The sequence below is a fragment of the Poromitra crassiceps genome, assembly GCF_964638095.1.
Source record: "Poromitra crassiceps genome assembly, chromosome: 14".
Lineage (NCBI taxonomy): Eukaryota > Metazoa > Chordata > Actinopteri > Beryciformes > Melamphaidae > Poromitra > Poromitra crassiceps.
In genome coordinates this window covers 23,058,181-23,085,729 of record NC_139633.1, presented here as the reverse complement: position 1 = coordinate 23,085,729, position 27,549 = coordinate 23,058,181, and the positions used below count along the sequence as shown (strand labels likewise).

At 43.6% G+C, this 27,549-nt stretch overlaps 1 protein-coding gene across 1 annotated transcript in view; it reads right to left on the bottom strand.

Moving 5' to 3' along the window:
* sorcs3b (sortilin related VPS10 domain containing receptor 3b) overlaps positions 1-27,549 on the bottom strand; it is a gene marked incomplete at its 5' end in the record, with an annotated part of 55,285 nt that overhangs the window by 7,485 nt on the left and 20,251 nt on the right. The window contains 21 exons of the mRNA XM_083650676.1: positions 15-127; positions 472-595; positions 937-1,070; positions 1,566-1,752; positions 3,071-3,242; positions 3,400-3,513; positions 4,029-4,162; positions 4,354-4,471; positions 4,765-4,872; positions 6,040-6,131; positions 6,261-6,337; positions 6,757-6,859; positions 7,789-7,935; positions 10,644-10,823; positions 12,253-12,342; positions 14,757-14,875; positions 16,309-16,373; positions 18,181-18,254; positions 18,743-18,901; positions 19,087-19,186; positions 23,385-23,452. Coding sequence (XP_083506802.1) covers positions 15-127; positions 472-595; positions 937-1,070; positions 1,566-1,752; positions 3,071-3,242; positions 3,400-3,513; positions 4,029-4,162; positions 4,354-4,471; positions 4,765-4,872; positions 6,040-6,131; positions 6,261-6,337; positions 6,757-6,859; positions 7,789-7,935; positions 10,644-10,823; positions 12,253-12,342; positions 14,757-14,875; positions 16,309-16,373; positions 18,181-18,254; positions 18,743-18,901; positions 19,087-19,186; positions 23,385-23,452 — 2,478 coding nt within the window. The remainder of the gene's footprint in view (positions 1-14; positions 128-471; positions 596-936; positions 1,071-1,565; positions 1,753-3,070; positions 3,243-3,399; positions 3,514-4,028; positions 4,163-4,353; positions 4,472-4,764; positions 4,873-6,039; positions 6,132-6,260; positions 6,338-6,756; positions 6,860-7,788; positions 7,936-10,643; positions 10,824-12,252; positions 12,343-14,756; positions 14,876-16,308; positions 16,374-18,180; positions 18,255-18,742; positions 18,902-19,086; positions 19,187-23,384; positions 23,453-27,549) is intronic.

Genomic DNA, 27,549 nt, shown 5'->3' with positions numbered 1-27,549 from the left:
GGGACGTCCTGTACCTGTGACAGAGCTGTCCGCACCACGCGCCCCACGTCCTCCCTCCACTCTGGGATGTCAGGGTTGTGCTCGTCAAGAGCCGGTGAGAATGATAACAACAGCGACCTGAAGAACTCTGGGAAAAGATGACAGGCCGGCTGTTAGGATATGAAGGCACTATTTTCGCTTTTGATTAATCTGGCGTGTCGTCGCTTTACGTCTTTTTCCATTTGATAGCAGAACACTTGAAGTTAATTGCACCTCTAGATCGTGTCATTTTATATTAGTGTACATTACATCATTTAGCAGACGCTTTTATCCAAAGCGACTTACAGTATATTCATTCGATAAGTCGGCATCAAAGTGGCAGCGCTTGACGTGGACCGAGATGCATCTCCCCTCAACTGGCATATTGCATATTAATGTAACATACATCCTACCAATTAATGTTGTGAAGAAAGACCGCCTCCCCCAACTCACCTTTAACAGTGATAACTTTTGAATCCTGCATCACGGAGCTCCCAGAAGCAACTTGGACCGTGACCTTGTTTACTCCCTCTCTCAGAAACGTGTACGAGACGCTTCCCTCCAAGGTCATGATGGGCTGGGTTTTCAAAAGGGAGAAAAATACAGAAAATTGCACTGAAGAAATCCGCATCCTCTCAGCCGTACTGGCATAGGGCCCTTGACATACTGGATAATAATGGGTTATGCGGGGAACACAATCAACGTGATAAATAAATGCGACCAGCCATCCAAGGTGGATTGCAGCACGCTTTTTTACATGATTTGCCTGAAACATTTTTAGAGTGTAAACAACACAAGGACGTCAAGAGAAAAGGGGGGGAGAATAATTGCAGTAATCAGGAGCAAAAAAAACGAGTCCGTGTGGAACTATAGCCTGAGCAAGAGGAGACTGAGGAGGAGGAGGAGGAAGCATCTCACCTCGGAGCTGTTTTCAAACCACCAGAAGAAGGTCAACGTTCTGGAGAGGCTCGGCCAAACCACTGCAGTGAGATTAGCCTCCTTCCCCCTGATGGCTACAATAGGAGCTGAGAGATACACACGCTCCACCGGACCTGAGGCGGCATCACCACACACCAGAACACACACATTCACACACGCAGGCATGCACACACACACACATACACACACACGCCCAAGTATTTGCATGCATGCAAGCACGCACTCTCTCACACACACACACACACACACACACACACACACACACACACACACACACACACACACACACACACAGAGAGTATTTAGCAAATACTGATAGTAGTAATAATAATAATAATAATAGTTATTAGTTTTGTTGATTTCAGCTGCTACATATTTTGTTATGTAGTTCTACGGTTTTGCGTGTTTTTGTGGCCGTGTTTTTGTTTTGAAGCTAAAACATTAACTACTGTACAGGTAACGCATGATAGTGATAAAAGGCTACTACTAGTGACATGAATGAAATGGAATTCCACAGAGCCGGGAGACGGCGTGTGCGTAAGAGACAAGAGTTTCATGCTGCATGCACTGTGGCAGGAAGTGGGTAATGGCATTTCTTCTTCACATACTAGTGATGTGTAAAAACAGCGAGCTGCTGTCAGATCCTTGGAGGTTTTCGGCATAAGCTGTCACTCGGTAAATCCCAGTCGCTCTGTAGATGTGTTTGATTCCATCGTCTGTCCTGCTCAGATTAGAGTATGTGATCTTGATGCCGTCCCCGAAGTCGAGCTGGATATTGGTCCTCAGCGAGTCTCCCTGCGGACGAAAGGTAAGACATGGCATACTCTAATATGTCAAGATGGCTTAGGTCAAGATATTGCTCCGAGACCGAGGCATACGAGGTGCGGTCGGCTAACGGGCTCGGGGTCACATGTCCTACTTGTAAAAGTCATGTCACAAATACTTCACAATAGAACGGGAGGAGGAGGAGGAGGAGGAGGAGAAAGACGCTTGATGGAGAAACGATGGAGGAGAAAGTCAACTGTAGAGCTAGACAGCCAGACAGTCTGTGAGGAAGTACACCTGTCCAAAACGAGGAAGGAGCAGTTCATATTGCGGGGACATCTTGTCATCTGATAAGATCCTTCAAAACAAACAATAAAAAAAGACCGGATGAAATGGCACCTGAAGCAGGATGGTATTGTGGGATGTGATGCCGGGAGAGATCATTCAAAAGTCTAGTCGGGGAGAGAAAGGCAATTTCATTTGATGGGGAGGGGTGCGGGATTGTTTGAAAAAAAGCTGATGGTTTTATTGGTAAGACGTTTAGATTTACGTCTGCTAGTCACACAAAGTAATGACAGTTCATTTCATGGGGATTTTAAATGCCATCATCATCAAGCTCCTGCTGCTGCTTCCAATAACAATGAAGCCGGCCGCTCTTTAGTGGGCATTCACCACTACTGCAGTTTAGTGCTCAACTACTCCCAAAAAGTAAGGAGAGATATCATATTGATGTGTTCTCATCAAAAAGGTCTCAAAACCAGCCAGTGAAGGGTTAACTAATGTAGGCGGGACCAACCTGGGGGTGTGTGAAAATAGCAGAGTCCTGATTGGCTCTGAGAGGCTGTTTACAAATGAGCCGCTAAACCCCAGAAACTTGTCTAAGCTGGAGATAGCGACAACATAGACGTCTCTAAATACCTTCAATTATGTTGGCATGGCATAATGTAGAAGATGATCGTTCAAACAAATCTATGTTCAATTTATTTATCTATTTATTTATATTGTTTATTCCTGGAAGAAGTAAAAATGTAGCACAAGGAAGGTCAGCAGGCCAAAAGTGAATCAGAAAGGAGAAAAAAGGAGCTTCTCGGATACTTATAGATAGATACAGCCTGACGAAGACCAGAGAGGTTGAAACGCGTTGCGTTTTGTGCCCCTGTTCATTGAAGATGTACATTGCTTGTTTAACTATTGTAGTAGACATGTACTTTACTTCGTAAATTAAAACCTGTCTATAAGTATCCAAGAAGCTCCTTTTTTCTCCTTTCTGATAATTGTTTATTCCTAAAACCACAGATGAACAATTAGTCGACTACGATGCACAGTGCCCTTAGGTGACACGACTCACATCGTCCAGATAGACCAGGAAAGTAACGTTGCTTCCGATGTTAGCGGTGAGCTCTCCGTGCCCCGTAGACAAGCGGAGGCCTCGGGGCGGTCTGGGACGGCACGCCTGCCTCCTGGGCGAGTACAGGTTCCTCCCTCCCTCCTTGCAGTTGTTGGACAAAACCTTCCGATACCTTCCAAGCACAACGAGTCAGTGTAAGCAATGCTGCTCCAATCAGAGCGACGAGCGGGTAAAGCGCTATTTCCTGCATGTGTCCTGGCCTACACAGCAAACAAGCAGGACAGGGAGGATATTGTTTTGTGATGGATGGAGCAGTGGGGGCCACTTACCCTGTGCTGTTCAGGAAGCTCTGGCTGCTGCTGCAGCTTTTAGCCGCGCCATTTGGATTAAACCAAAAAGCAGGGGAGCACTTCCCATCCGCCTGGCGCTCATACCCGTAGTCACTGCCAAAACACCACCGTGCATCAAATGGTTAAGACTGTTACTACTCAAGTAATATCGGCAACAGGCTTTTGTAGTCAGGCACATGCCTCCCGGCAGAGCTTCATGACATATTTCAAAGCCATAACTAGAGACATGATTGTCAGACAAGCGGGATCAAACAGAATTTCCGACAGATGGGTAAAAGACATTTAAAATTCATTTAGCAATTCATTCATTATTAATTGAATTCTAATAAGTCATTTGAACGCTATGCAAATTGCAGTGGCACTATGAAAAGTCCCTCGCTCGCATCGACGACGCAAGTTATAATTTCGAAAGTTGAGCAAACTGATACTTCTATTTTTGATGACAAAACGCCTGCAAATGACCATAATTAAATACGATTAAATGAGATGCTCAAAGAAGACGGGCTAGTATCTGGTAAACATGTATAATGAGAGGAGAGAAGGAAGGCTGGGGATACAGTACGTGCGAGATATTCCCTGGTGTGAAGGCTGACAGAAGGAGTCATTACCATTCAAAATCATAGGCTGTGCAGGGGCACGGCTCGGAGGAATAGATCCTGGAGTAATCCTGGGCCAGCATGCACCGGATGCCTGGCCTGCGCTTCATATAGATCTGTTTCTCACCCATCACGCACGCTTCGTCCTACCAAAAACAAACCACAACAGCCTGGTTTGTTAGCAGATCAATGGCCTAGGGGGTTAGAGAAACAAAGCAAGAAAGAGAGAAACAGATTCTTGCATATATGTGAGTGTTCTGTGTTTACAGTTGACGGTAGCCAAACATGCATGCCTTGATGTTGACAAGAAATCAATAGCGTTCAATACGTCTGCTACCTTGTTGTGGAGGTGCCACGTCTGGTAATCTCCATCCATGCATCTCCTGTTAAAGATGCCCTTGTAGTCTATCTTGATCAGCTGCCACTCTGACCGATGGCTGAAGTGTCCGAAGAAACTGAGAGAAGATTAGAGAACAATGCGAGATTCATGAGAAACGACGAGGGGATATAGACGTTCATCTGACACGATAGTCTGACAACAAGACCGGCAATCCTTAAATGTGATATCCATGATGACAAACAAGATAGCATTGCCTCCGATGAGAAGTTTGAACTGGGTTTATTCACTGGGGACCAAACACAAAGCAGAACCATGCCAACCTTTCTCTGTTTATTCCAACAGTACACCTCATTCCTCAAGCTTGATACTTCTTTTATTCCTCCCGGACTACGTTTTCTCTCTACTTACGTGATAATGTGATTTTCTGTCTCTGGTTCCATTAAAACTCCATCCACATACAGAGGTGCCAAGGAGAAACTGTGGCGCTCCCATTTCTTCCCTTCGTCTAGACTGATCCTATACGGCATACAAAAAAAACAAGGAGTTAGTGCCTGAGATACAGTATAACAATGCACATCTATCTATCTATCTATCTATCTATCTATCTATCTATCTATCTATCTATCTATCTATCCCTCTGTCCGTCCATCCATCCATCCATCCATCCCTGTTTGACTGCTAAAAAAGGTTTATAGTTAGTTATGTTTTCATAATGTAGTACCTACATAATTATATATAATTAGTTTTTATTTTTTAGATTATTCTTTGGGCATTTTTTTGGCACCTTTATTAGATGGGACAATAGGCAGACAGGAAAAGTGGGGAGAGAGAGGGGATGACATGCAACAAAGGACCTCGGGTGGGATTCGAACCCGCGTCGGCCACACGAAGGACTGAGCCTCCGTGGTACACGTGCTACCTGGTGAGCCACAATGTACAGGCTACATATATATTCTGCAGGTATAAACTTAAATAAACATTCATCAGCTCAGCAATGGAAAACAAAACACAAAGAAAGCCAATAAAACATCCATTTCATGTCATTTAGTATTATCAGTATTATCACAGTATGGACAATAAAGTAAATCAAATCAATAAAATGCATCCCAGACACTTTTTAATGCGAACAATCTAAACATCTAAACACATTCAACAATATAATCAACGCTCCCTGTGGTAAATGTTTAAAGGCGACAAACCAAAAACCAAAAACAGAGGTATGACTCATATCGCAGGACATTTGAGAGATTTCAAATCATCTGGCATATAGAGCTTAATCATTTTTGACAGGGCTGTAGTGTGTGGGCACATCAAAGTATATCGTGTTACCAACGATATGAGGACTTGGGACCTTCAGAGTCTCATATTTCCACCATGCTCCACTCCTCATTTACATAAAAGCACTCAAACCATCATAGCCACCAAGAGCACAAAGACACTTTTCTGTTGGAAATGATTCAGACCGGTTTGAAGCCATTGTGCCGATGCAGTAATAATGCAACTTATCCCATCTGCATTTCAAAACGCGTGTAAGTGTAATCGCATGCTACATCAACGCCGGGAAAAAATACAACCGCACAGAAATGGATTGTCTGCAGGTAATTTGCCACACTACAGATTCGCTGGCATGTTTTGCACACCTAATTATGAAATCAACCATTGCTTGACAGGAGCTACACCTACCATAAGTGTCGAATCGGTGCCGTCGCGTGTAAGACTGCCAGCAAAGCACCTCCATTGTCAAGGAACCAAATGTTGTGCTCTTCCTCAAAAATCTGCATTGATAAACATTTGATAAACATCAAACACATTTGCTCCGCTAATAATAGCACACGTTCAATATGAATGCATATAATCTGTTCAACGTAAACAAACGGTATTCTGTCAGCCCAGCGGGGTCTCACCTGTCTCCAGCTATTCCCCGCATCAGATGTTATAAACATTCCAAGGTTGGTGGAGGACAGCTCTGTTCCGATATTCCCTGAGCACAAAAACATGAATAATTTCATATATATTTACATAGTAAAGACTCTGCTAACTGGGGAGCTGTAACACACCTGTGCACCCGCGTCATCTGATAAGAGTCGTTTAGCTATTTAGTGAATTTGTGCGTGTCCTCTTCCTCCGCTGGAGGACAACTTTGTCGCTGACTGCAGCCAAATCATCTAACCCAAGATATGAGATTTGATCAAATTTCCAGCTACATTTCAAATTAGCATGACAGCGACAGGGCGCGGTCTGATTCGTTTTTGGTGGCTGCACTTGGTGCACATAATGCACTTAACCTGAGAAACCAAGGATAGTTCTGCTGATGCTAAATTAAGTTAACACTTTACCTCAGTTAACTGATTAAGTCTGATCAATAACACCTGCGATTCCATGACCTTTTGGCAGTTGTACCTGTAGCCACGATGATCCCAGGTACAGAGTCTTTGCTGGAGATGCGTCCGGACGTGTAGGGGTTCTCTGACATCTCCAAATGCAGATGCAGCGAACAAAATGGCTGTCAACAAAATCAAGTCAAATCGAGCACAAGTCGAGACAATACGAATCAGACAGATCTTAACAGACGCAATTTTAATTGGCTCGGCCTTCAAAGTATTCTCCCTTTTGAAAGGAAAGTGCCAACATATTCACAGAGCGTTTATAAAACAAAGATGCGTTTCCCCCCCCTCCCGCATCTCCTCTGCCAGCAAAATGAAAATGGCTGAGAGGACAAGGAGGGCATTTGAATTGTTTCATTCTAAAGCAAACAAGGCATGTAATTAAAATTCCCAACGATCGCTGATAAATCTGGCAAAATTGATTCAAATCATTTTGACTCATCTCTCCGACTCGAGCACTTTGAACACATCAATAAGGCTTTTTCAAACGGCGAAGGCTGGAGGGGGCCAAGAGCATAATGGACATTTGTATGTCAGTGGGGGGGGGGGGGGGGGGAATCTTGTAACCTGCTAGCAATGCAAAGTATTTTTGTATTGCTTTGTGCAAACACAGTCTCTAAAGAACATGCTGACTGGATTAGCGTGGTAGGTGAATATTAAACATGTCTGCCGCATAACAACATGCGCCACTTACTGTAATTCAATGTCATCTAACATTCATTAGTACGATGCCGACAGTGACTGCAGGTACTAAATTGAAATCACTGGGGTTAATGGAAAGTCTGAACCCTCGAAGCTAAGCGTGACAACACTAAAGGCGTAGACCTTAAAATAAGAACATTCTCAGCTGAGCATTTCCTTGGCCCTTGAGGGAAACTAAAAAGGCAAACCGGTGCTGAAGCTGGCAGCCGGCCTTGGGCAAAATATGGGCTCTAAATCAAGGAATATTCCAAAGTGCAGCCGATGGGGTTTGAAACATTTGATGAATGACACACGCTCTTGTCAAAAGCTTAATTTCCCATGAAGAAGAACATTGATTCCATCTCACCAGAATGCAGTGAAGGTTATTTCCCGCTCTGTCAGTGGGAGGCGCTGGCAGCAGGGCCCAGGTCTGCCCCTTGTTGTATGTGATGAAGGTCTTCACTTCATGATCCACTAGTTTGTTGGCGAGATACATGCCATTGATCCCCTCAACCTAGCAAGGAGAAACAACAGAGAATCAAAGCAGAGACATAATAGCAGAAGTCGTGATCATTTTAGCCTTTGTATTTGACAGCACTCGTATGCACATCGAGTACAGAACAGGCTGAAAGCAGCAACCCTGCCTACAGCAGTCAGAGTACAATACAGAACTGAATGGAACAAAAAATTGATAGCTGACGTCTTTGGTGTGTGTTTCTGTTTTTATGTTTGTGTTCTATATTGTTTTTTTTATGACATTTTAAAATGGGGAGGGGAGGGGAGGGGAGGGGGGGACAGTACACTGCGTACGCTGCGGAGTCAAAATGTATGATTGAACTTGGCAACATATCTAAATTGCACCAAATTCGACATGCACTTCCGCCAAGTGTGAAGTCGACGGGACGAACGGTTCTCGAGATATGCGAAGGAAACACAGACATACACACATTCCTGCCTTTTGTACTGTACAGGCTATTATCAATAAAGGATACCTGCATGGCTTAAAAGTAATCGACTATGCCATTTAAATAGTTCCATTTGTCAAACAAATAACTCTGAAGTAGGTGCTCCCTTTCATGTACTTTGTGTCTAAGATAACATCACTTAATAAAAATATAAACAGTGCACAGTCTGTTGCTTGCTTTTGTCTAGAAATGAGGCCCCTTTTAGAGAGAAATGTATTTTCCGCCCCTCTGCCTGCTCCATCTCTCTGTGCTGTCAGTCTCACCTGTATCTTCACATTGTTCCTAGCCTTTAACGTTATCTACTCGGCTTCACTGCTGAGCAGCTCTGGTCCACACTGTCCTACTCCACCTCAGGAAGAGTCCAGACTGACCTTTTCCTTCTCTGTAAATATTTTTTTAGTTTTAGAAAAGTAGCGTAATTATTTCAGTCTACTACTAGCACCTACAATAGCCTATACAGCTAATCTGCTAGCTAGACCCACTTTCTTCTTTCTGGGAATTCAGCCAAAAACAGAAAAATAAAAGCATGTGCCATCAAGGCAAACAAAAATGATTTTTATTTTTTATTGTTTTAGAGGGTTGGTGCATGTGTGTGTGTGTGTGTGGGGGGGGGGGGGGGGGGGGGGGGGATGCACACAGAAAGCATGTCATGAAATCAAAGTATACAATGACAATACAATTATTTAGTAGGCTAAGTAAATCTTTTTTGCCTGTATTTTTTCGTCATAGCATTGTCAGTGTCACCTGACATGATGGGAATGAACTGGGGTGGGGCATATTAGTGATTTCCTATTAATGGGCCTTTTTCACAGCAGCCATTTTGTGTCTAAAACGCACAGTATACACAGGTGCAACCAAAACATTAAAGGTCCCAATTCGTGCAGCTGTAACCTCTTAAAAACGTGTGTCTCTGGTCCATAAAACATGATTCTGGATTAATTTGTCGAAAATATAGCAACCCCGTTTGTTGTGATGGAGTTGTCACTTCCTCATCTCGTTGCGTCCCAAGAATGGTCTGTTTCTATAATATATTCAGAACTAACAGTTCCCATTGGCTGCTGAGGGAGAGCCCGCCCCAGGCTCCCAGCGGCCAATCAGATTAGCGTCTGTGGACCAGCACGCTAGGTTGTGTCCACAACTAACGTTAGCAACGAGCTATCGCTAACTTAACGGTTGCTACGCTAAAGAGGACATCTCAAAATGCCTAGACTTACCAAATGCACCTCCGCAGTTGCTGGATCACGTACAGTTGGCGTCGCTCCAGCTAGAAGTGTTAATTTTGTGGCTATAGACAAAATGGTGCAGGTAGCTTGTGTGAGAGAGACGCGCGCAGTATGCTTGAGGAAGCGACTGACGTCACATTAACCCGTCTGGGGGAACAGAGCGTTAGGGGGCGTGGCTTGAAGGAGACTGCAGGGGGAAGCTGGATAGGGACAAATCCAACTGTGGCAGTTCTGAGCTTGTGACCACTCATTACAGGGAGGGATGACAGCAGTATATACGCATTTACAAGTAAAAACAGCTTTTGCACGGAATGGGACCTTTAAAGAGGGCCCCAGCACTGGAGCACCTAAATCGATTGGAAGTTGGAAACCCCCATTAATGTTTGGTTGCACCTGTCTTTACCCTGTCTTTTAGACACAACATGGCTGCTGTGAAAAGGGCCAACAATCGGTCATTAGCCAGTCATTATTATCTCCATTGTTCAGTCAACAAGGTTTGGTTTCAGGTTTATTTCCCCACATCTCAACCGCTCATGCTCATCCCCAGCACATGCTCATGCTCATCCCCAGCACATGCTGACTGACTCCTCATGAGTCCCGAGCGGTAGCGAGTAGCAGAGTACAGTAGGTTTGCTAAGGGAGCGAGCTCTCTTGGCATAGTCGTTAGTGCGTGCGCTTTGCAAGCGGGAGGCCGGTGAATGGAATCCCGCTCCCCCTGGCCAAGCCCTTAACATGGGCTGCTGCCAGCGCTGTCAACACGACGCCGGGCACATATGGACATGCTAATTTGGCTGTACAGTAAGCAATGAAATCAGGGTTGCAATCGGCAACAGGGCAGACAAAACTGTGCAAAAAAGAAAAAAAACAGGAGGGGGGGGGGGATCATATGTTTAATTAAAAGGGGGTATTAATACTGTGAAATACTGCACACCGTGGCATTTTGATAGATACCGTACCGTACTGTGAAACCTCATACTGTTTGCACTAAGAGGGTAGTAAAGTGTAGAGCGAAAGGAGAAACTGATTATATGCACCTTATAAAAGTCGACCAGAAGGTTGCCTGAGGGTCCTCTGCCAGTCCTCAGATTCTCCAGCGAGAGGGTGAAGTAGACCCCAGGGGAGTCTGAGATGTACAGGCTGTAAGTGTTGTTCTGATTCCACTCCTGAACCGCCGCAAACACCTGCTTCTCATCTGTGCTGATGATATGCATGTCCTGTACGAATGTGTGAGTGAGAGACAGTGACAGGCACAGAGAGAGAGAGAGAGAGAGAGAGAGAGAGAGAGAAGAAAGGACAAGCAAGCAAACACAAAAGAGACAGAAAAAGATACTTAAAAGAGAGGCCATCTACTGCTGATGCGCTGTTTAACAAATGGCGACATTTCTGCATAATAGAACACCAGTCTGCCAAAGAAAGGAGAAGAAAAAAACACTCAAAACCGTTCTGAACAAAAACGAGCTTCATGTTGGCTTGCGATATGTCAATCTTTGTTTCTTCGGTGCTTACCTTGGGTAGACAGTATTTAGGTAACTCTTACCTTGGGTAGACAATTAGGTGCTTACCTTGGGTAGACAGTATTTAGGTAACTCTTACCTTGGGTAGACAATTAGGTGCTTACCTTGGGTAGACAGTATTTAGGTAACTCTTACCTTGGGTAGACAGTATTTAGGTAACTCTTACCTTGGGTAGACAGTGTTTAGGTAACTTACCTTGGGTAGACAGTATTTAGGTAACTCTTACCTTTGGTAGACAGTATTTAGGTAATGTACCTTGGGTAGACTATTTAGGTAACTCTTACCTTGGGTAGACAGTATTTAGGTAACTCTTACCTTGGGTAGACAATTAGGTGCTTACCTTGGGTAGACAGTATTTAGGTAACTCTTACCTTGGGTAGACAGTATTTAGGTAACTCTTACCTTGGGTAGACAGTGTTTAGGTAACTTACCTTGGGTAGACAGTATTTAGGTAACTCTTACCTTTGGTAGACAGTATTTAGGTAATGTACCTTGGGTAGACTATTTAGGTAACGCTTACCTTGGGTAGACAGTATTTAGGTAACTTACCTTGGGTAGACAGTATTTAGGTAACTCTTACCTTGGGTAGACAATTAGGTGCTTACCTTGGGTAGACAGTATTTAGGTAACTCTTACCTTGGGTAGACAGTATTTAGGTAACTTACCTTGGGTAGACAGTATTTAGGTAACTCTTACCTTGGGTAGACAATTAGGTGTTTACCTTGGGTAGACAGTATTTAGGTAACTCTTACCTTGGGTAGACAGTATTTAGGTAACTTACCTTGGGTAGACAGTATTTAGGTAACTCTTACCTTTGGTAGACAGAATTTAGGTAACGTACCTTGCGTAGACAGTATTTAGGTAACTCTTACCTTGGGTAGACAGTATTTAGGTGCTTAGCTTGGGTAGACAGTATTTAGGTGCTTACCTTGGGTAGACAGTATTTAGGTGCTTAGCTTGGGTAGACAGTATTTAGGTGCTTAGCTTGGGTAGACAGTATTTAGGTAACTTACCTTGGGTAGACAGTATTTAGGTGTTTAGCTTGGGTAGACAGTATTTAGGTAACTTACCTTGGGTAGACAAGTATTTAGGTAACTTACCTTGGGTAGACAGTATTTAGGTAACTTACCTTGGGTAGACAGTATTTAGGTAACTTCATCCGCTTGAATGATTCTCTCATGTAGGACACAAAGTAGCTGGCTCGTCCCGTCTTGGTCACCTGTACAATGAAGTCAGAGAGGCTTTATCAAACAGAAGACCTACTGTTTGTACAGAAACACAGAAAAGCAGTTTGGTTAGGTTGAATTTAATATTTTGATTTTGATTGGTCCCATGGGCATGAAATTATTTCTAAAGGGCTACATAGACTGTGAACTATGCAGAGCGTGGTGCTTTTTTAATTTTTTTGGCTCAAGATTCTTATGAAAATACCCCCAAAAGACAAAAACAAAATTAAAACATGCCCCCAGGGCAGACATATGGAGAGAAAGGTGGCATTATAATGCACGTGCTAAAAAAAGACATCTGGACAGATAACACCTGTGGCATCACTCAGGCTACTGTATCTACTGTAATAATAATACAGTCAATGTGTACAGCAGAAAACCTTCCAAAACACCAGACATACGATAATTATCGTATTTTGTACGATAATTTACCTCCAACAACGATCATTTTGATCCTCTGGTACGATAATTCAACACTGCCCAGAATGCATTTCGGCAACGAAGGAGCAAGAGAAAAATCCGTGACGCCATTTTTCCCCCAAGGCAACTGTTTACTTGGGGGTTAATATCTATGGTTAATATGGCACTTTATGAAGTGTTAGTAGACAAACGTAACTAGTAGACCCCCAATATGCAATCGGTTTAGCAAAATAACGCCTATTTGGAAATATATAATTTTGTAGGACCAGAGACCGCGCACCCGACCGGCCATCTCAGCTGACAGAACCCGACTCCAGGCTGGTCTGAGGCGGATAACAGACACTCGGCATACGGGGACGGGGGTAGTGATCCGAGGGAACGTCACGTGTTATGTTTGATTTGCGGGTTTTCAGGCACGGGTGCCAGCTGCTTTACAAAAAACAGTCTAGATGCAGCTATGTGTGGGGGGGAAAGAAAAAACAAAAGAGAATCCTATTGCTACATACAAGTCCCACATATTAATGCAAAGTGGTCTCTAACCTAGACCATGCTCTTTGAAACAAAACAAACACCGCGGATGGAAGGCCAGACACCGTGGTCCAACACGTAATCCTATTGTAATCGAGGAAATGAAGCTAAAGACAACATTGGGTTGGCTTTATCTACAATGCGTCTGGAAGATCTTAATGCACTACCACTTTCCCATCCACTTATGGGGCATCGCGCGACACTCCTTGATTGCTTATTTTCTAATCAACTAGAAGGATGGTGTTTGTCCCCCAACACACTACATTAGGGCTCTAATGGAATAATCTATCGAAAATCAATGAGCTGCATTTTCCCAGGCCACATTTTTGAGGATGTTGCACTTGGCTGTTCCTTCTCTCCCAAGAGACTTTGGAGGTGTTGAGGACTGCTTATTTCGTTGTAGCCCAATCGATAACCTCATTACTCTTTGTCAAGTTAAATCCAACTGCCCCGAGCAATGAAAGTCACAAGAAAGTCATCTGTGCCACCGCGCCACAGCTCCCTGCCGACACACTGGCTTGCATGTGTCCAGTTCTTCTCACCGACATCTTCCTCGTGCCTGCCTCAATCTCATCTCCGCTACTGTCAATTCAATTTGGACATTTTATTTATTTATTTTTTAAATTGCACTGTGTGCTTTTTTTCCCCCCCTTCATACATTTTCATTCATAAATTGCAAACCATTCCAATCAAGTCTGTGGATTGAAAGTGTGTTGAAAGTAAAACTGGGTCACCGCCGTTAAAGTATTATGCTGCTGAGCAACATCATAATTTGATGTTTTGATATTATATTATCATATCAAAAGATTCAATCTATGGATAAATAAATAAAGAAAACGTACAGTTCACGACGAAGGAGTGCATGCAGCGTGACTCACGACAAACCCAGAAAAGATTACGGTTTGATTGTTTTTCGTGAAACTTATTTGGACTAGAAGCCTAACAGAGCTCAGGGAATGCACTGTATCAAGGCTGACCGATACAGACAGAAAAACGACTGGGTTGTAGATGAAAATCAATGACAGCAGAGGGCACTTGAAATTAAATCTCTGATAATGACACTTGTCTAATGGGAGTCAAAGTCGATGTGAATGGTAATAAGGACACCAACCTGTCTATTCACAGTTTCCCTGCCATGCCATGCACACGCACATTACAGCCAGGGGGTGTGTGTGTGTGTGTGCAGAGGCTCCAATACAGAGTCAGAGTGTGCACGAGCAGGAAAATAAGCCATCATCAAAACGCACGGTGGTGCACAGGTGTGTTGGGAAAAAAGCCATTATGCAAGTTTTGATGGAAAAGCATGAATTGGATGCACGAGGGAGAAAACCAGCAAATCAAAAGATCACGGAAAGCGCAGCCTTTGTGGGGAGAGATGAAAACACGTGGTCTAATTTTGATCAAGTATTGACTTACAAAAGCTGAAAGGAAAACATAACGAAGTTATGAGCAGGCAAACCTGTGTGAAAACATATTCGTCCTGCACGACCAGGGAGTTGGTGTCGACGTGTCCGGGGAAGAGGTACTGCCTGTGGGCGTCTGCACACCGCTGGGCTCGGCACTTCACATACTGCGCGCCTGCAAAAAGGGCAAAGGCAAATCAATCGGCAGTAAATTACAATCACTTTACTTTAAAACAGTACTTTGTATGCATTGGAGTCACTCAATATGCAATATGCACAAGGAAATGATAATTTATATTCGACTACACTCCCTTTTGTGTGTGTGCAATTTTCTTGCATTTTTTACATAGAAATCACATTAGTTTAAATCCCCGGAAAACAGTATATCTTTAGGAGTGACCTCATGCTGTACCAGTAGGCATAAATAAAAACTCCAATAAAACCATCAGATTTTTGAAGAATCCCGCCCCTCCGCTCCTCCTGTCAAATACAATTCTCTTTCTCTCCCCAACTGATATTCCATTGTTTTTTTTCTGACGGCCCCCACCCCTTTTCTCCCCAATTGTACTTGGCCAATTCCCCCTGCTGCCCCGGTCGCTGCCCCACCCCCCTCTGCCGATCTGGGGAGAGTCGTAGACTAGCACCATACCAATACATGTTCAGTTGCCAGCCGCTTCTATTCACCCAACAGCGGGGAGCTTCACCGACAGGACATAGCACGTGGGAGGATCATGCTATTCCCACCAGTTCCCTTCCGCCCAGAACAGGCGCACCAACCGTCGTGCTAGTGCAACGACCAGGACACATACCCTCATTCCGGCTTCCCACCCGCAGACACAGCCAATCGTGCCTGTATGAACGCCCGACCGAGCTGGAGGCAACACGGGGATGTGAACCTGCGACCCTTGTGTTGGTAGGCAGGGAATCTACCGCTACACTACCCGGACGCCCTGCATTGGTTGACACTTTTGAACGATCCCTCCCCGCCTCATGTCCCGCCCCAACATCCTGTTTCCACAGGAGATACATCAAATTAAGGAGGCAAGATGCTCTCAAAATGGGGTTTCACTGGGACTTTAAGCTCACAGGTTTTAATCACGTTAAGGTTGGACAATTGTATAAAAGAAAAAGAAGAAAATAAATGTTGGCGCCCTAATGAACACAACAGTCGTTTACAATTTAAATTAGTTTAGCAGATCCTCGGCAAGACAAACAGAAGATCTTATATAACACACCGTGAGAGACAATAAAGACGTAGGAAAAGAACGTTTTCATGCAAGACCAAATTTGTTTGGCTGCTTCAGACATAGCTTTTCCTCACCACAAGAGGAATCTAGGAAAACCCTATAATTGCGTTGACAGAATATAGTCTTCTGTTTTGGATGGGAGAGTTGAGGTTCTTCTATGGGACGCCGGGGATAGATTAAGGAGCAGAAACATCGATCAACCCATTATAACTCCCCGTTTTTGTCAGGAGACACCCATTCTCCTTTACAAGACTTCTGGGACCAATCTGACCAGCAGAACAAGTCTCATCTTCCCAGTGACCTCGCTCTAAATGAGAGGCGAGGGGTCCTCTGGGTCTTGCTACTGGATTACAGAACTCACGGCCTTTGGCGATGCGCGTCTCGATGTGGACCACGTCCGCTTCTCTGTCCAGGCCCATTACCGCCCTTGAAGGAGCAGGGGGAGGAGGAGGAGGAGGAGGAGGAGGAGGAGGAGGAGGAGGAGGAGGAGGAGGAGGAGGAGGAGGAGGAAGAGCAAAGGTGAAGAGGGGGAGAGGCAGTTGAGAGAGGAGGGTGAGGTTGGGCTTCCCTGCTCTGTGAAAGCCAGAACTATAAGCTGTAACCTCTTGTGAATCGCTCAATGTATTGGACATAGAATTTGTGCCACCAGCGGCAATTAATCTCAATTTGTAAGAGCATAAAATGACAAGGAGCGGAGAGGGGTGTGGATTTAGAAAACAAAATGAGATCAGCAATTCCCCAAAATATCTACTATAGCAAACGTACATTTTTAGGAAATTGCACGTTTTCGATAGGATGGATGAGCATGTTTGTATATAAGCAATAAGATGTATAGCTTTTCAGCTTTATTTCATACTAGTTTCTTTCTACTTTTTTGCTGTCATGATGTCCTATAGACCTTATTCGATTGACGTCACTCACGTACGGGCACGCCCACTGCCGCCATGTTGTTGACATAGCGCAGCCGCTTTAAGTGACAGCCTATGTAAGAGCAGCGTTTATAGGAAGCTAGCCGCCGTTAGCGTTACCTGTATCGTTCCAATTGTGTTCGGATGGTGACCTGCGTTACACACAGCTGTAGTAATGACAGCAATAAAGTCCCCGTGGTTTGTTTCTATCTCTACCGTCCACAGACGTGAAGGGAGCGAGACGGAGGATACGTCAGCAGCACAGGAGATGTGTGGATAGTTAGGAGAGACAGGTGAAACTTTCTGATAGCTCCTCACAGCAAAGTCTGTTCACCTCGTTTTTTCTTTTGTTTATTATTACAGGCATTAACGGCAGCATACAAACAACAACTCTGGGTTTTTTATTGCTGTCATCACTATCGCTATTTTGTAATGGAACAGAAACGACAATAAGGCCGTTACTATAGTTGTCAGCTGCAGGACGGTATGTCAACAATATGGCGCTGTCCGGGGTTAGCGAAATAAGGTCTATACTCCTTATATATACAGTATGTATGTGTGTGTGTGTGTGTGTGTACCAAAAATAAATGGATTACAAAATGAATACATCAATATATAATATAAAATGAAATAATACAGACGGGGATACCTGTTTTTGCAAATCAACAACTCTTCATATATATATATATATATATATATATATATATATATATATATATATATATATATATATATATATATATACTGTATAGCTATATATAGCTGTATATATATATATATATATATATATATATATATATATATATATATATATATATATTAATAATATTGGAAATATTGCATCTAAGCATTGGTTTTCCAGGGCAAGTGCCACAATGCAAGCCATGCTGCTCCTGTTTATCAAATGTCTTGCTGTGCATGTGGAGAAGATGTCCTCCAAACAACGTCCTTCCTTTCTCCGCTCAAAACGCACTTAGGCTTGACATGTACCGTGGCAAACAGGGATAAACGGGCGCGCATCAATATTCACTGCCTTGTGCCCGAGCGGCTGAGATTACCAAATGACAGCGGCAACAAAAACAGCATGTCATATTTGCGCTATAGAAACAGCAGCACAATATTTGTTCAGGCTGTACGTGACATGGATATGAACCATGCAGGCACTTTTATGGTTGATTGTCTCCGGAAAAGATGCGCGTCTGACAAGAGATCGCGGGGATCCTTTTGACAGCAGAAGGTCATGAACGCTATAATTATGCAAATTACAATCAATCACCGCGCAGATGCAGAAAACACATGGAGGAGTAGAATCCACATAATCCTACCAGTAGAATCGCCCTGGCATCACGTCATCATGAACCAGCTGCCATTTTCTCCCAAAGTCCAGTGAACTGTACAACTGCAACAGGAAAGGGCACCGACCATCAGGGGAACATTCTCCGGAGAGAAACAAGTGTGTTTACATGCACACTAATAAACCGCTTATTATCGGATTTCTACAGTTTCCTGATTATTCCAGTGTCATGTAAACGGCATCCTTTACCGGATAACGGCCATTATCAGTTTATGAGAAAACCGATTAACACACCTAGGTTTCTGCTGAAACATCAGGTTTATTCATTGCAGTCAAATGTCCACTCACAGACTTTGAGGTGAGTTCCCTCTATTTACTAAATGCATGTAAACACGGATATCAGATTATTGCTAGTTACCTGAATATTCTCAGTTATCCGTTTATTGTGTGCATTTAAACGCTTCAATGTGAATGAACACCGAGCTTATGATCAGATCCAGAGCAGAATGGGGGGGGGGGGGGGATGGGCAAAACAGAGCAGGTTACATATAATATTTGATCATTTCTATGTAAAAGATTCACTCTCCTGCTACCTTGTTGTCGTGACTGTAAGCCAGGATCCAGTTCTCCTGTGCAGGGTGGAAGAGGAGGCTCTGGATATAGAAGTTAACGGGATGCTTCTCAAAGCTCGCCCCTTCATCTGAACTGATGAGAACAGCGCTCTCTACCTCTGGGTCGCTAAGCATCATTATCTAAAGTACAGAGGGCCAGAAGAGAGATACAGTATTAGAGAGAGCGAGAGGGGAGAGAGAGAAGAATAGAGATAATATGCTGTCGTTTTACAGCTATTTGAAATTCAGCAATTTGATGTCAGGACTAATCTTATAAAAGATGAGCCAGAGAAAGAAAGAAAGAGAGAAAGAGAGAAATGGCCGACCTTCCGTTTGTTGGTGGGGCAGACGTAGAGGTAGCTCAGAACCGTCCTTGAACCCACTTTGTCATTGAGTTTGGAATAGGTGCTTCCATAATCCACAGATCTGGAAACCGCCACACACACAAAAAACATTTGACATGTTTGAAGAGCAGATTATGGACATTTTGGTTTGTCCATCCAAGACCTGAGACAAATTTTAAAACAAACTTTCTGAGTGATGAACACATTTTCTTATTATGATTTCCTCCTAACTTGCGTTTTTCTATTTTTACTATTGATTTTTATTTTTATTCTGTATTTATCTTTATGAATATATGTTACTATTCTTATGAATGTGTATATGACAAATAAAGGGATTTGAACTTGAACACTGTAATCTCATATCAGTGATGACTCTCTATCCACTCTAATAGAGGTTTACACACACTAGTCAGGAAGGAATATGAACACATCCGATCTCTTCCAGTGCAGCGCTGAAATCTTTCATGCATCTGGTAAATTACTGGAGGGGTCGGCAACCATTACTATCAAAAAGTAATAATAAATAAAAAATCTGCCTGGGGCCGCAAAACTTATTTGAGCCTTATAATGAAAGTAACACACCTATTAAATCTAAATTAACCTGTCAACATGACTATCTCCTGAACGGCAACAAAATAGCAGCAATAGTGGATTTGGGATATTTGATCCAATTCTTAAAAGTACATTTTCTCTGCTCTGCTTTCTGCAGCAGTTCCAAAATCGCTCTCTTGGGATGAGCGACACTTTTGAGAAAATGCAGTGTGCTTGTTCTGGAAATGTCTTTCAAGAATTATTTTTGTTGTTGTTTGCTAATTTCTCGGCAGCAGCATTGGTGGTGAAAAGCAAACAAATCTGTCCATGCACTATTAAATTCTCTATTTTCCTCAGAACCTTCCTTTTTATGGGTTTGGAATCCATAGCTACTATCACTTACAATACAGGGTGCCGCGTCTATGTGCCGACAGGCCGCAGTGCCGACAGACCGCAATGCTGATAGCCCACAAGCAGAACCAGCTGAGCGAGGTGGCGTGCAGCATGTCGGTGGCCCGGCTGGAGCTAAGCTCTCCCAGCCCCCACGCCTAAACCTAACCTCCCCCAGACCCTAACCCTAAACCTAACCTCTCCCACCCCCCACGCCTAAACCTAACCTCCCCCAGAACCTAACCCTAAACCTAACATCTCTCACCCCCCACGCCTAAACCTAAGGTCGGCATTGCGGGTGATCAGGTGGTTTGCAAACAAGCCAATGGTCAATGGTCTCGCCTCTTGACGTGATGTCACCTGAAAACAACCTATAGCAGCCAATCTTGTATGACGGCAGTGTTGTCATAATACTGTTGTCGCGGCAGGGGTGTATTGTTCGGCGCTCCGCCTCCAATAGGTAATAGGAGCCACTAGGCGGAGCTGTTGAGGAATATAACGATGGCAACGTCAGAGCCACCCTTTCATGTGTTCGGGGCTGGCGAGTGCCCTCACATTGACACGCATGCAGAATTCAGTGCATAATCCTCTTCCTGGGACTGAATAGGCAATAGGAGCCACTAGGTTCCATTGGTGATCATTTAACTAGCGTTACAATACATAACCGTCGTTATTCATTTCCATTTAATTTCTTTGTCAAAGCCACAGGAAGCCACTGGGGAGGGGGGGGGCGCCACAGGTTGCCTACCCCTGAATTAATGCTAGAGTGTCATTTTCGTGCCTATTATTGCCAACAGACTGATTCACAGAGATTACAGAGAGAAGTATTCCGTTTCCTTTTCAAGGGGCTGAATGTGCAGCCCCGCGCTTGCTGTGCTGCAACAAGCTTGCAGTAGAAAGGTGACATTTACAATGGTGACATGCTCACGGTAAATAACGTTATATCTCGAAGAAAACAAATGAGAATCCCTGTCCCTCATTAACTAAATGGCCTTTGTTGGAATAAAACGGGACACGGCATGGTGAATTACCCGGCAGTAAGGAATCAAATGGAGGAACATGTAGAGACACTTGTTCTTCTAAGCACAGCCTGTCCCCTAGCAGTCCATGCGTCCCGCGACAAGGGTAGATGTGTCTGCCGTGCCATTCTTCACGCTTACTTCTCCCTGCAAACAGCCAATCCACTCTCTCAGTTCTACCTGAGTGCCTCCAAATGTAATTTCGCTGCATAATTGGATAGATACCCAGTGTCTGCTATCATTGCCTGTGCATTAAGCTGAATCATTCCATTTGCTGTTGACATTGTTTTCAAAGGCTTGCGCCCTAAACGCATTTGTATTTGCGCTTAAGGATTTCCTTCAGTTGACGCATCTCTCTTTGATTGCCGCTATGGAAGAAAGCCCCTCAAATGAAGTTATTTACAGGCGTGGAGATACTTCGGCAGGACGAAACAAAGGCAGTCATCTCAAAACAAACACGTCGTCGTCGCTTGATGTTTGTGAGAGAGCTCCTGTACGTCGCCGCATTGATCTCCACACTGCATTTTGCCACCAACGGGGGCCCGGAGCTGTAGCCATAAATCATTTATTGTGTTATCGCGGAAATCATTTGCTTCCCATTTCTTTTCATCATATTCAAATCTCCCCTTTTCTAATATCCATACTAAGAGTCTCCGTGCAGCCCCTGAGGTACACTCTTAATTTACTTGTGGCGCCATTGTTAAGCAGACACCTTGATGATGGAAGACCTCCCACACAATATGGGATTTCAAAACGTGTCGAGTCGGATGTAAATCTTCGCCGCGCCTCTACTGAAACACATATTAATTTGGAGCTCTATGCTTGGCAAGCTGATGGTCTCTCTTTCAGGTGTGTTTCAAAAATGAAATGAGTTTTGTGCAGGCTCTGGGAGGAAAGGTGAGGAAAGAAAGGCGTAGCAGAGGCTGGATTGGGCTCCATAATCCTTAATGAATTCCATTCTTATTTATGATCTGACAGCGCGCTCTAAATCACCTCTCAATACATAGTGAGTGAATGGTATTACTACGGCTTTACAGTAGCAATTGCATGTCAACTGCTTCTGAAACAAAAGGTTAGGAATGACAATCAATCAAAAAACTGCGTCAGGACAGGAAGTTTCAGGGTCATGGAAGAAAAGCCTGAGCCCAAAATCAAGAAGATCCTGCATGATATGAGTCTTCCAGACTATTTTCAAAAAATATAAGCTTTTAAAAATGAACTTTGCAGATGATGGACAGGAACCAGTTGGGCCTTGTCCAAAAGATTCTTCCAATCTAAAACTTATTTTATGTTTGGGAGCATAGGAAACAGATGGGAGTGTGCTTCACTGAGCTATTTCAGATTTCTTTATTAAAACATATTTCATATTGGTGTCTAACTTTGTTGTTCACATTCAAGGGAGAATGCTATAAATCATAGTTACTGTATACTGCATTTCCTATGAATATATTATTTCCCTACTGTATTTAAGGCTCTGCTTTTGCATTTTTATACAATTCGTACAATGGTGGCATAACTTAACTTTTCTGTCTAGAGTCAGGGGTGTCAAAATCAATTTCATCCCAGGCCACATCAGCATTATGGTTGCCTTCAAAGGGCTGCTTGTAAATGTAACACAATATAAATGTATCTAGCCTTCCTACTTGTTATCATATGACAATTGCCTCTTATTCGATTATTATTGGTTTTTATTCATAACTTAATAATTAATAACTTGCTCTGAAAGCAGAATTATAGGAAAAATAATGGCAGACAACTAGCCTACAACTATTAGAATTAACTAGAATTAGAATTGTATTGCGCCCATAGAGACACTGCGGAGCACGTCATCATTCAGAAATGACGCCCAAAAAACAAAAACTCCCCCCCCCAATCCCGGCGTTCTCCTATGTCGCGTGCATGGTCGCGTGTTGCACACAAAGATCATACGGAAGATGAACACTCCAACTTACTTCCTTGACAGCTAGATCCACATTTTTCTTCTCGCCAATTCTCAATGGCTTCCTTGTTTTGCTCGGGAGTACAAAAAAACTTTAATTGGCGATTTTTTTACATTTGTTGTCTGCGCAGCCCCACCACACGACAGCTTTTAGCTATGTTTAATTCAAGGAAAACGACGCTGTTGTGTGGAAATGAATGGAGAGCTTTCCCCCGTGATGGGTGTGGCCTATTTCATGCAGCGTCTCTATGGTATTCTTTGATAGCTCTCGTGGGCCACATACTGTAAAATGAGGTGGCAGGCTGGATTTGGCCCCTGGGCCATGAGTTTGACACATGTGATCTAGATGGATGGCAAAAAAATAATAATAATAATAAATAAAAGAAATCCCCCCCCCTTACCTCCACAGGGAGCTTTCAGTAACGGCCCCCAGGTTGAAGTCATACAGCTTCGTCAAGATCAGAATCACCTAAAACGTGAGCGAAAAAAGACTTAGATTTAATTACATGCAACACCAAGGTCTCTCCATCTCTCAAAGTCTTCAGAAGAAAATCAAGTGCCTCATTAACATACATTACCTGTCTCCACCTAATGACATGGAATGAATGCAGCCAGTCTGCTACATTAATATAACTCGATCATATCAAACGACATCATATAATATGTAATTTAAATGACAAGTGATCCATGTGCTGTCAAGAAAAGTCGGTGTGCTGGTGGCAAGATCTGGGGGAAAAAAATCCATGTGGGGCTGCCAAGAGTCGTGTCTGTATCTCATGTGGAACGATGATGACAGCGAAATCGGAAAATTGTTCAGTGAACAACGGAAAGAAATTCAGACAATGGCCTCACCTCTCTCGCTGTCTCTCTCTCTCTCTTGTTCCCTCTTTCTTTTCTCTGTTTCGCTATCTCTCTCGCTTCCCAGAGAGTGAAGTCAGCGAGGGCAGAAACACAAAAACAAACTTTGATTTGAATGGGGACGACTTCCTCGTGACAAAAGCTGTCACAAACGTTACACTGACAGGAGGAGGACTTCCACTTCCGAGTGCTTTTTGACTAGAAATGCCTTTGTGTGTTTTGGCTGAGGAGAGTCGTGGATACTAGGAGGATAGTCGGGCCGATGTGTTTCTTCAGGGAAAGGGAAATTCAGGCGATAAAAAGCCTGCCCAGTCACAGAGGGCAGAGTGAAATGGTGTGCAAACGCATTATTGTCAGTCCAATGGCATTATAAATGACTTCCCATGGGGATGCTCATAACTCAGGGTAGAAGGGGGGGGAGAGGGAGGGGGCAAGGCGTGGAGAGGGTGGATAACTATCATGCAGAGAAAACACGGCCTAATATGATGAATAGAAAAAAAGCAGTGTGGAAGATAGGTCGAAGGCTCAATTACAGTGAGTTTAAACACATTAACCTTATGGGACCCGTGGAACGAGTCATTAAACTCAGAAAGCCACGCAAGACTTGCAGGGACAAAGGCTCACCACAAAGACTGCTTTGAAAATGTTAAAAACCCAATTGACCCACAATTTAGCCATCAAACGACCACTGTGCACGGCCGGGACTATATCTGCATTACAGGTTAATTAACCAATCACGCGGGGAGATAAGTATTTGCATAACTAAATGCACCATGTCTGCGAGGTCCAACAGCAGAGTCTGAATCAATTTGGAGTGTAGACTTCGTTAAATGGCTGTGATGTTCGCCTTAATTGCCTTTGTTGAAAAAGAGATAGGAGGGGGAAAACTCCGGCAAACTGTTGATCGTTAAGTCTCTTCAGTTCCATCTTGCCAACGACGACAATGAGTCAGTGTCGTGGGACCTTATAATACTATGTGGGAAATTTAATCCATAACTTATTTGATCAGTGTCAACCTGGTGTAGCTCAATCATAGCCAAAAGGCTTCGGATGCCAAGCATTGCTAAATAAATTGAGTGAATTATAGTCTATTGAACAGCATGGTTTTGCAGATGTTCATTGCTTTACGGGTTACCTTCACATGCCTGGGATCAGATTTAATCAAATGCCTAAGAATTTGGCTTGTGTAGCAAAATGGCCACTGGAAATAACTCATGAGCGAGCATTATGACTTGAACGCAAAGCATTTTTCAGCATCTTTAAAGTAACAATGAATCCACATTTTGAGAGCATCTTGCTTCCTTAATAGAGACGCTGCGGAGCGCGTCATCATTCAGAAACCACGGCCAAAACGGGGGGAAACAAACCCCCCATCCCCCCCCCAATCTTGGTGCTCTCCTATGTCGCGTGCATGGTCGCGTCATATATACGGAACATGAACACTCCAACTTACTTCCTTGACAGCTAGAGCCACATTTTTCTTCTCACCAATTCTCAATGGCTTCCTTGTTTTGCTCGGGAGTACAAAAAAACTTTAATTGGCGAATTTTTACATTTGTTGTGTGCGCAGCCCCACCACACAACAGCTTTTAGCTATGTTTAATTCAAGGAAAATGAGGCTGGTGTGTGGAAGTGAACGGAGAGCTTTCCCCCGTGATGGGCGTGGCCTATTTCATGCAGCGTCTCTATAGTATAATAGTACTTCTGGTTGAAAGAGGTGCTCAGGACATCATGTGAAGAGGGAAGAATCAAAAGTGTCAACCAATGGGAGGGAGAGAAAGACGGAAGGCTGGATTGTTCAAAAATCTGTAATGTGTTTACTGGAATTTGTATTTCTGTGCCTCCTGGTACATAATGAAGTCACAACGATTTTCCAGGAAGTAAGAATAATGATATTTTGATGATTTGATTTGATGATTTGATTTTTGTCATTTTCTGGCAGAAAGGGACACATTGCTGTGTGGTATGGTAGTTTGAATGAGCTGAAAAGGCAAAAGAAGAAGAAGAAAAAGAAATCATTTCAGTGTGACTTAAACCTCCCCAAATCCAGCGAGCAAAAAGTGAGCGACATCTTCTAAAGTGGAGCTATTGGAAAGCTATAATTGCTCTGTTTTAACCGTTGTGTTTGTGTTTGGCTCATTAGCGAAAAGCCGACCCGCTAAAATGGGTCAGCGAAGATCTACCGCGGGGACCAACAGACTAGTCAGGCAGATGACTGCTTGGATGATTTGTCCCTAAGTGGATACGCAGAGAGACAGGACATGATGGGAGACACACACTGTGTCCCCCACGTCTCCAATGTTATTGATAGGCAGCGACTCTGTGGCTCGAGCCAATAGAGAACAACTACAGTCTACTCTACATGCAAAGACCGTAAACCAGGAGGAAGAGCACTCGGCTTACACACCGGATATGTGACTTACATGATTAGAACCTGGTAAATGAAGATGCATGAAACGCACGCTAAATTCAAAGAGTTTATGGTGCAGTATTGCATTTATGTAAATCCTGGAGACAAATAAACAAGAATGGCATCAGGAATTATTTTGAGCCCTGGGGGTAAATACAATTTCCCATGCATATCATCGCTCACTTGCATACACCAAATTAAGTAAGGACCCTGGAAGGCCAAACGCAGTGCATTTATTCATGTTTATGTTTTATTGATGGGGGGAAACTGAGCTTTAGCCCCGGGAACGTCAACCAATCATTTCTCAGATTGGCGCTCACTCACCCTCTGAGGACTTTTAGTCACTCCTTTATCCTAACATGCTATTCTTGTTTATTCTTTCTTTCTTCATTTCTTTCAATAGATTCTTCAACTTCTCCATTTTGCCGCCATGGTCATGGAACAGTGTGGCTCACCACGACTACGAGCCGGTGCCCGGTGCATGTAGAGACAAGACAGAGGACATTTACAGGCGCAGCACAGCTAGGCGCTGTTTGGCCATGCAAAGATTTTTGACACTTGGAGATGGTTGAACAGACGGCCTCCATGGCAACAGAGGTGTTCTAGTCATAATTTCATGTTGATATATCAGCTGGACACAAATATCCAATCCAACACCCTACACACTTCACTTGCACAAGCATTCATGCATACATAGGCATGTACGGTACACACACACGCGCGCACGAGCGCGCGGCACACAACACACGCGCGCGCACACACACACACACACACATATAGCCAAAGCTTTTTTGACTGAATCAGGTCCTTAGAATTCCATAACAATCTTTTTTTTTTTTAAGGAAATGTTCAATATTTCAAAGTGCTTCCTTGGGACGTGTGACGCATCACAACATCCTGTCGGCGGGCGCAGGGCTTTCACAGACTAGTCGACTATCAAAACCACTAGTCGACACTGTGCATCACAGTCAACTCATCATTCGTCTGTGATTTTAGTGATAAACAATGTAAATAGATAAATTCATTGAATATAGATTTGTTTGAACAATCATGTACGACATGATGCCATGTTAAATCAACAGAATTGAAGGTATTTAGAGACGTCTATGTAGTCGCTATCTCCAGCTCAGACTATAGTTGCTTGGGTTTAGCAGCTCATTTGTAAACAGCCTCTCGGAGCCAATCAGGGCTCTGCTATTTCGCATACCTACAGGGTGGTCCCGCCTACATTAGTTAACCCTTTACTTGCTGTATTTAATGACCTTTTTGACGAGAATTGACCCAAAAAATATTATGGG